The 9,218-nt window shown below is 41.2% G+C and overlaps 1 protein-coding gene across 1 annotated transcript; it reads right to left on the bottom strand.

The window, feature by feature from the left end:
* Positions 1–207: 207 nt before the first annotated feature.
* NDUFAF4 (NADH:ubiquinone oxidoreductase complex assembly factor 4) lies at positions 208–8,685 on the bottom strand. The gene is made up of 3 exons (XM_021693429.1): positions 8,473–8,685; positions 7,836–7,939; positions 208–2,292 (listed from the first exon to the last, which is right to left on the bottom strand). Exons 1-3 carry the CDS (start codon positions 8,681–8,683, stop codon positions 2,005–2,007), a joined length of 603 nt encoding a protein of 200 aa, XP_021549104.1. The 5' UTR covers positions 8,684–8,685; the 3' UTR covers positions 208–2,004.
* Positions 8,686–9,218: the final 533 nt, after the last annotated feature.

The raw sequence follows: 9,218 nt of genomic DNA, 5'->3' as shown, positions 1-9,218 counted from the left end.
CCAACTGAGCCACCTAGGCGCCCCAGTCATTGCTTTTAAGATGTTCTCAATTATTACCCATTTCACTTCCGAGATCACATGGCTAATGGCAATGCTGAGATCTACACCCAGGTTTTCTGAATCTAAACTCCATGCTTTCTGTGACATCACTACTACCCAAGTGCTCTCCATACAATAGAGAGCAGTGAAAGACCAATAAAAGATTTGGGAAGTACTTTATTTGATCATGTGACACCATATAACAGCCAGATTTACAGAAGCCTAACCACAGTATAGATTTGAATAGGGAAGATGGCTCAGAAATAGCAGTCTTTAATTCAAGTACTGACCTTTATTTGATAAAGTAAAACAGTTTTGATAACTAATTTACCAGAGTTTAAAATGCAATTTTACACAGTTGTTTTCTTAAAAGAACTACTGTTCTGAACCACAATAAACAAGGTACAGTTTATTCACATAAAGAAACTGCCATTGAAAACATGTTTAAAAATTCCCGTCTGTCCATTTTTCCCTTCTCAGCATTGCAAATGCTTCATTCCATCATCATGCTGAATTCCTCAGCATCTTCCATACCATTTCCAAGGGAATCCCTGGGAAGTAGCAAATATCTGCCTTCCTTTAGAAAGACACAGATAACCTGGAATTTTTCTTACCACATTCTCCAATGTTCCTACAACTTGCATTTTCTGCTCTTCTGAAATAAGCTTCTTTTTGGCACAGCAGGAAAAAACATGCCACGAGGAATCTGAAAACCTAGATTCTGGGCCCAGCTATGTCATAAACTAGAGAATAATCCTAAACAAGTCATGAAACCTCCCCAGCCCTCTGTTCTTAACTGAAAAAATAAGTCATATTCTTTCTGTCCTTTATTATCATTTATCCTCACAGTAACCGTTAGATTTAAATAAGGCAGCATTATACTCATTTCATAGAGGAAATTCAGTCTCAAAGAGGTTACACAATCTACCCAAGATCCTACAGGTGGTAATACGACACAGTTAAACTTAGATGATCTCACTCAAGACCCTAGTACTGGTACACACTGTACTCATAAGTTGGTTCAGTGGATGAAGCAGCAATTTCCCAGGTCCCTTCCAATGTTCAAATTTTAAACTTCTTGCAATTTTTTCCTCTCTTTCAACCAGCATTTAAATTAGAAAACATATATATAATTCATCACTAAATTTCATCTACCATGGTTCTGTGATTTAACCCTTCTTTACAATTTTCTTTTATTTCTATATTAAATCCAGAGAAGTGACTTTTTTTTCTGATAGCTCCCACAACTGCCGGCCTCTCAAAGCTTTTGGATCTACCTGTTGTCAAAACAGAGATTGCTAAAATTTTGTAAGTACCAATTCCTTTTTATACTTTTAAGAAGTTATTCCATACTTAAATAAAACAGTTCAAAACAAGAGAAGTCCTCGCTCTTATTCCCTGTAATAATAAAATGTACTTTCTATTGATTTTGTATCCACTTTCCTGTCTGCTTTCGTTTGGGAAATACTGTTATCCTACCTCGCTGTCAAGTCTCCCTCTCCCTAACAAGAAAATATCACAGTCCTAAGAGTTAGGAAAACTCTTACTTTCACAATTCCATAGGAAGACTAAATTAACCACCTAAATTGGACGGTGAAACTTTGAATGTTAAATGAGAAATTCGGGACATTTCCCAAGAGGCCATATGACCAGTCTAAAAGCTGACGATATGATTTGCCTAAAATTACACTTTAAGTTTTTTATCATAAATTTATATATGTGCTGATTAGTCTTGCTGATATTACATATGAACATATACCTAAACCAAATTAAACTTCACAAGAAACAAAATTCATTCTATCAGCAATCCTGAAAATTCAGCAAAGCCCAATAAATAGTACGCTCTCCCAAGAAGGGAGCTTTAAACATTCAGTGATTTGTATAATGTAACATGCTGAAAATGAGAAACTAAACAGGGCATGGGAACGGGGACTACATATAGGAAAAGTAATTTCAAAATTTTCTTCATTTTGATGGTATCGCTTTCTTGTCTTCAGGAGGGAAGATTCTGACTTCAAAAGTAACAAAATATTTGAGAAGGGATTTTACATCTTCCTGTTCTAGATAGTATTCTTCTGCTATTTTCTCAGCAGTCCATGTTTCTGGATAAAGTTTATGATTATTGAGAAGTGTCAATGCCTCTACAATGGAAATTTTGCCTTTGGGAATGTTCTTGATACTCATCATGTTAAAGTCACGGCCTTTTGCCAATCTGAACTCCTTTGGCTCTTGACGTGTTCCACCATCTTTTACCTAGTATCAAAAACAAAAACAGAAGTCTTTCAAGACAAGAGAGAGAAAAGATTTGACATCGACTTCCACACTTCTCAAATCCCCACTACTTCAAATAAATACTACACATGCTTCTCCAAACTACATTTTCTCATTACAATGACACATAGTTTGATGGTACTTTTGCCCCATTGCCATTACATAACTATAGCTCAATCACCATTGAGAAATTTAGGTAGTTCTAGAAAATAACAACTGAATATATACCATCCACTCATCGCATTATTTCATGTATATTAAAGAACAACAAAGGGGCGCCTGGGTGGCTCAGTCGGTTAAGCGGCTGCCTTAGGCTCAGGTCATGATCCCAGGATCGAGCCCCACGTCAGGCTCCTTCCTCAGCGGGGAGCCTCCTTCTCCCTCTCCCTCTGCTTGCCACCCCCCCTGCTTGTGCTCTCCCTCTCTATCAAATAAATAAATAAAATCTTAAAAAAAAAAAAAAAAGAACAACAAAAATGAATGGATTAGATTAAAACTGCCTTACAAGGGCAGAATTCTGATGCTGCCCTAAGAGCTTACTCGAAAATCTCCACTCCATTTCCTAGTTTTGTATTTCATATCCAATGCCTCCAAACACCTTAAATGAATTCAAATATTGCTAGAGATCGTGCCTCTTGAGAGAAAATAAACTTGTGCTTCCAATACCCAACAGACCCAAAACAACATATGCATACCCATCTTTCCATCTGTCTGTCCCAGCCAAGTGCAATCCTTGCATTGTGCTCTGTGTGTGGTTCATTACTTGGCCATGCCAATCATTCCTTTTTCCTTTTTCTTTCAACTGCACCCTGCCTACTGCTACTATTTGGTCAAAGTATAAAAATGCTGTAAGTCACTACCTTTTAAAAATGCCCACCAAGGGGTGCCTGGGTGGCTCAGTCGTTAAGCGTCTGCCTTTGGCTCGGGTCATGATCCCAGGGTGCTGAGATCCACCTCTGCGTTGGGCTCCCTGCTCAGCAGGAAGCCTGTTTCTCCCTCTCCCACTCCCCCTGCTTGTCTTCCCTCTCTCACTGTGTCTCTATCAGATAAATAAGTAAAATCTTTAAAAAAAAAAAAAATGCCCACCAAACCTGAACCAACACTTCTTTTATGGCCAGTTTCCTTCTTAGTTGAGCCTTCAAGATAACTGATGATTTGTGATCTCCAATCCAGGATTAGATCTCAATGCAGAGGACAATTTTTAGGCTTTATGTGAACTCACGACAGCATCTGATGCTGTTGACCACCCAACACACCCATAATCATCTCTCCCTTTGGTTTCCATGACACTCCTCTCCTAGGTTTCCATCTGTCTCTCCAGTGGTTCCTTCTTTCTTCTTGTAGACTGTTTTCCTTCAGCTGCCCCCTGAAGGTCAGCGTGCTCCAAATTCTGGCCCAGGCCCTCTTTTTACTGTTTACATTCTACTGAAATAATCCCACATACCCCTTGGACTTCATTACTACCTACATGTTAATAACTTTCAAAGGTGATCTCAAACCTAGACCTTTCGGTGATCTCAAACCTAGACCTTTCTTCTTACTTACAGATCTAAATTCCCAAATGCCTAACGGGCATCTTTACTTGGATAACCTACAAGCACCTCAATGGGGCACCTGGGTGGCTCAGTTGGTTGAGCATCCAACTCTTGATTTCAACTCAGGCTGGGATCTCAGGGTTGTGAGATCCAGCCCCACACGTTGAGCTCTGCACTCAGCAGGGAGGCTGCTTGAGGATTCTCTCTCTCTCTCCCCCTCCCCCTGCTCACACATGTGCATGCGCGTTCTCTCTCTCAAAAAAAAAAAACTAAAAAATATTTAAAAAATTTTTTTAAATCTACAATCACCTCAAAATCAACATAAAACTGAACTTAACCCTTTCCTCTGAAAATCCAATTCTATCCCCATATTCTCCATCTCCCGTGACCAGTATCACTTCCCTCCATATCCCATTCCAAAACTTAAAGCTTCTGTTATACTTGACATCTCCCTCTCCCTCACAATCAATGACCAAATCCTGTTGATATGACTACTACTTCCTTTTTTTTTTTTTTTTTTAAGATTTTATTTATTTATTTGACACAGAGAAAGAGCAAGCACAAGCAGGGGGAGCTGCAGGCAGAAGCAGAAGCAGGCACCCCGCTTAGCAGGGAGCCCAATGAGGAACTTGATCCCAGGACCCCGGGATCATGACCTGAGCCGAAGGCAGACGCTTAACTAACTAAGGTTAAGGCGCCCCTTGATAGTGACTTCTAAGTCCCTCTTGAACCCATATTCACTTCTCTCCCTGTCACGACATCACCCTAGTCCAAGCCAATGAATCTTGTGGGAACGGCTACAAAAGCCTCCCAAATGGTGTCCTATGACTGCACAAAATGCATTTTGTTCCCTCCCAGCCTATTCTGAAGCCAATATGACGTGAAACTCTTCAAAGACTTCCCACTGTCCTCAAGATAAAATGCAAATTCCTTAGCACAACAAATAATGACTTTCATGATTGGGTCCCTATTACCTCTATCCTATCCATTTCTCCCAAATGTATTGCTCACACCTTCCCCTGACTGTAATGAACTCTAACTGTTCTTAAAGGCATCACACACTCCTACCTTTATACTGTTAACTTTGATTTGAAACACTCTTCCCAACTTCTTCACTTTCCAAAACTCAAAGCTTCTCTTAACTTTATATTCCCAGGTAATCCTTCTTCTACTCCATATCTACTTTTATTCAAATTTCCCTTCTGATTAATATTAAATACTGAAATTATGGCACTTAAAAAAACGATAAAATTCAACATCCTCTCTTGATTAAAAAACTCTTAGCATATTAAAGTCTCGAATGTGATAGAAGTATTTTTAAATCAGAAACCTTATCATTTTATTATAATTAATGCTGAAACACCAGAGGCACCCTATGTAAAGGAAGAATAGGACAGAATACCAACTTTCACTGCTATGTTAATGCTACAAACAATAAAAAGTAGTATAAATATTAGAAAGGAAAATTGTAATTCTATGCAGATGATAGAGATTATCTTCAGAAAAATAACAGAATCAACTGTAAAACTAATAATAACTTCACAATGTGGGTAGCTGCAATACAAAAATTACTCACTTTTTGACATACTGGCAATAAATAGTTTAAAAACTTAGGGTGAAAAAAGATCCCACAGTAACAGCTTTCCCTCTATCCCCCAAAGATTCAATAATACAAAGATGCTAATTCTCAAATTAACCTATACATTCCAATTACACTCAGAATCCAAATCAGACTTATTAAAGAACGGGACAATTTGAGGGGCACCTGGGTGGCTCAGTCAGTTAAGCATCTGATTCTTGGATTTTGGCTCAGGTGATGATCTCAGGGTTGTGAGATGAGCCTTGCATAGAGCTCTGCACTCAGGGGGAGTCTGCTTGAGAAATGCCACCCCCAAGCCCCCCCCCACCGCCCCCCCCCCCCCCCCCCCGCCCTGCGCATAAGCACACGCATGCGCGCTCTCAAATATTTTTTTTAAAGATTTTATTTAATTATTTGAGAGAGAGAGACACAGCGAGAGAGGGAACACAAGCAGGGGGAGTGGGAGAGGGAGAAGCAGGCCTCCCGTTGAGCAGGGAGCCCAATGGGGGGCTCGATACCAGGACCCTGGGATCGTGAGCTGAGCTGAAGGCAGACACTTAACGACTGAGCCAACCAGGCGCCCCTCAAATAAATAAATCTTTTTAATTAACTAATTAAAGAACCTGACAATATGATTCTCAAGTTCATCTGGGGGGAAAAAAAAGTGTGACAACAGCCATGAAACTTTTGGGGAAAAAGATATCAAGACACATTACAAAGCTCCATTAATTAATATAATATGATCCTAGTGTCAAAATAGAAAAATAACTAGAACTGATGAATCCATAAACAGGCTTGTATGTATTAGTATTTAAGTGAGTGGAGAAAAGACTGGGTTATCCAATAAATTGTATTTAGACAACTGATCATCTAGGAGAAAAGATCTCCACACACCAAACACTACATTTATTGCCAAATAAAGATTTTAATATAAAATATACAGTCATAAAAGTACTGAAAGAAAATACAGAAAGCCATTTTCATGTTAGAGTTGAGTCCAGACTTCCAATACCATGAAGAACAAAAAGGCCAACATACTTGACGGAATTCTGAACAGCAGTAAGTTAAAAAGCCACACAAAAATAAATTATTTGACATGATATCACTAATGGCTAGAGACATCACAGATTATTAAGAAAACTAGGAACTACCCCAAAGAGAAAAGGGGACAAAACATAAATAGGTACTTCAACTTTTTCATTGTCGTTCCCCCTGCCATGAGTCATTTTAGACTTTTCCTAATACCCCCCATAAAATTTTAATACCACTGTGTATCTATGTATTGTATCTAGGTAACCGTATTTGTAAAAACTGTTAAATTTTTTTCACTCCCCAAGGGCCAATTTTTGAATGCATGATTTAGTATAGCATGAGAAACAACAGTTGGAAGTATTATTCAACACCTGTTCTTGATGGAAGTATTCAACACAAAGAACATGAACATCAACACTTCTTTTTTATGGGAACATCTGGTGATAAATGAACCCTATAAATGCTATTACACGCAACAACCCACAAACCTTATTTTACATGAACTTTATTTCACTTATCTAATGAAAATTATATTAATAACTCTATCTGCGCAAACAGTATTGCCTATGTAGACAGAGTACCAGAGAACTTTAGAATGGAAAGAAATCTGGGAGTTGTCATTGGCACTTCTCTCTCCTTTAATCAAACTCTTCGCCCTACTTAGAACCTGCCTGCCCCAACAAACTCATCTAGTTAACTCAGACTCATCCTTCAGGCTGGGGCTTAAATGTCACTTTCTCAGAAGCCACCCCGTCCAATCACAAACAGGTCCCTCTGATGTACTCACATTGCCTATACTTGTCCTTCACAGACATATCAGTAATTATGTACTTACAGTTGCTCATCTGTTTAATCTCTGTATCCCTCACAATATTCTAAGCACTGAGAGCAAGGAGTAGGTCTGCTTTGTTCATAACTCTATACAAAGCACTTGTGCGTGGCATTTATATACGAATTTACATATAGGTTCCGATTCCCAATGTATTCCGTAATCTCCCAATTTTTACATTTCCTAACTGAATATATCCTTAAAAAACAAAAACAAAAAAACAAACACCAACAACACAACACTAAAGGAATCCCTCAGATTAGAACGAAACTCAATCCACTGAAGGATAAGAAAACAGTATTAAAGCTTTCCTCTGGTGACTCAAATGACAACCACTAGAGGTACTTTACCAAATCCTATAAAGTGTGAAATAATATCACCACTATGCTTAAGTTTTGCCAATGCACTGTAATCTAGTCACAACTACATTGACAATTTTAAACGTGCAGAGCACTCACTGTCTTTTACTACCTACCACACTTCTCTTGATCCTTTTCCTGGAGCACAAAAAAGTTAAATTACTTATCTGCTGAATTAAAACACACACTACCTGCACAGAAGACACCGGATCTTTGGAATCAACATACACATCTTTTAGTAACGACAGCAGTTTGTCATCTTTTCTAGCAATTTCTCCCTTAATTTCTGGATGGCCTACGAAAAGAAAAAGAATGTCACAATATTAAAACCAAAGAAAAGTTCCTCTAAGATCCTAACACAACGCAAGACAGCCACTTTTAATTTTTTGTTTAATAAACAATCACTTGGACAAGACGGGAAGTACTGTACATGTAAACCAAAATGCTAGGTCGGGCTCGGCGTCCATCGTTCTGTGAAGACACCCAGAGAGCACTTCCGAGGAACATGATCCCTTCCATTTTGGGATTCCCTGCAGCAAGTCGGTAGACAGTAAAGAAAGATAAGAGCCTCCAAGGGCCGGGGCAGCTGGGGCAGCGGCCGCCGTCTCCGGAACTACCAAGTGGGCGGAGCCGTCACTCCACCGCGGGCGCCCTGGGACTCTCTCAATGTCACGGCCTGGGGGCTCCACCTTGCCGCGCTCTGCTGACGAGTCACTGCCGCCGACCCCGGTTACCCCTGCCACGGGACCAAGATCCCCCGGCGCGGAACCGCCCAGCCCGCCCCGGGAGCCCGCCCGCGGAGTTCCGACGTGCCCTTGCACCACTTACAGCTCATCTGCTCTCGCAGAAGGCTCTTGGTGGAGGGGTGCCTGGGAGCGGGAGAGGGCTTCATCTTGCTGATTTCCTGTTCCGCCCGGTTCTCTAGGTTGAAATTCCTGATTGCGCGAGACACCGAGGCCCCCATCTCCTTACAACATGATGTTCTCTGCTTCTCGCTGCACGTGGGAAAACACCGGCGCTGGCGACCTCCGGGACGCATCGAGCATGCGCACTGTGGGGTCGACCCGGCTACCCGCCGGAAAATGGGCTCTAAATGCGCGCGGCTCGCCCCCTAGCGGTCGGGAGGGCGCACGCAGCGTCTCCGCCCTGAGCGTGTCAAAGGGAGCGCCTCCCTTGTGGGAGCCAGGTTTGCGCCGAACTTTGGCCGCTTTCCGCGAGAGGACGCGGGGCTTAGGCTCCGACCCGCGGTGGTTCTCACCCCTGCAGACTCCGGCACTCCGGCGGGAAGCTTTAAAACAGTGCCAGGCCAGGCCTCACCTCAGACTTTGGGATTTAATTCCCCCGGAGTGAGCACCGCCGTTGGTTCAAGCTTTCCACGTGATTCTGAAGTTGCCGACTGAGTAGAGAATCAAAGTCGTAAGGAAATTGATCTTGAAATCCTTTCATAGGTCAATGTAGCCAAAGAAAAGCCAATAAAAATGGAACTAAGTGCACCAGGATAAGGGAAGGTCCTAAATCGCCCTTTCCTGTTTCCTGAGAGGAAAATAATGAAAGTGTATTCTTTGGGGGCGCTG

Source organism: Neomonachus schauinslandi, chromosome 8 (assembly GCF_002201575.2).
Source record: "Neomonachus schauinslandi chromosome 8, ASM220157v2, whole genome shotgun sequence".
Classification (NCBI taxonomy): domain Eukaryota; kingdom Metazoa; phylum Chordata; class Mammalia; order Carnivora; family Phocidae; genus Neomonachus; species Neomonachus schauinslandi.
This window is presented reverse-complemented; position numbering and strand designations above follow the sequence as displayed.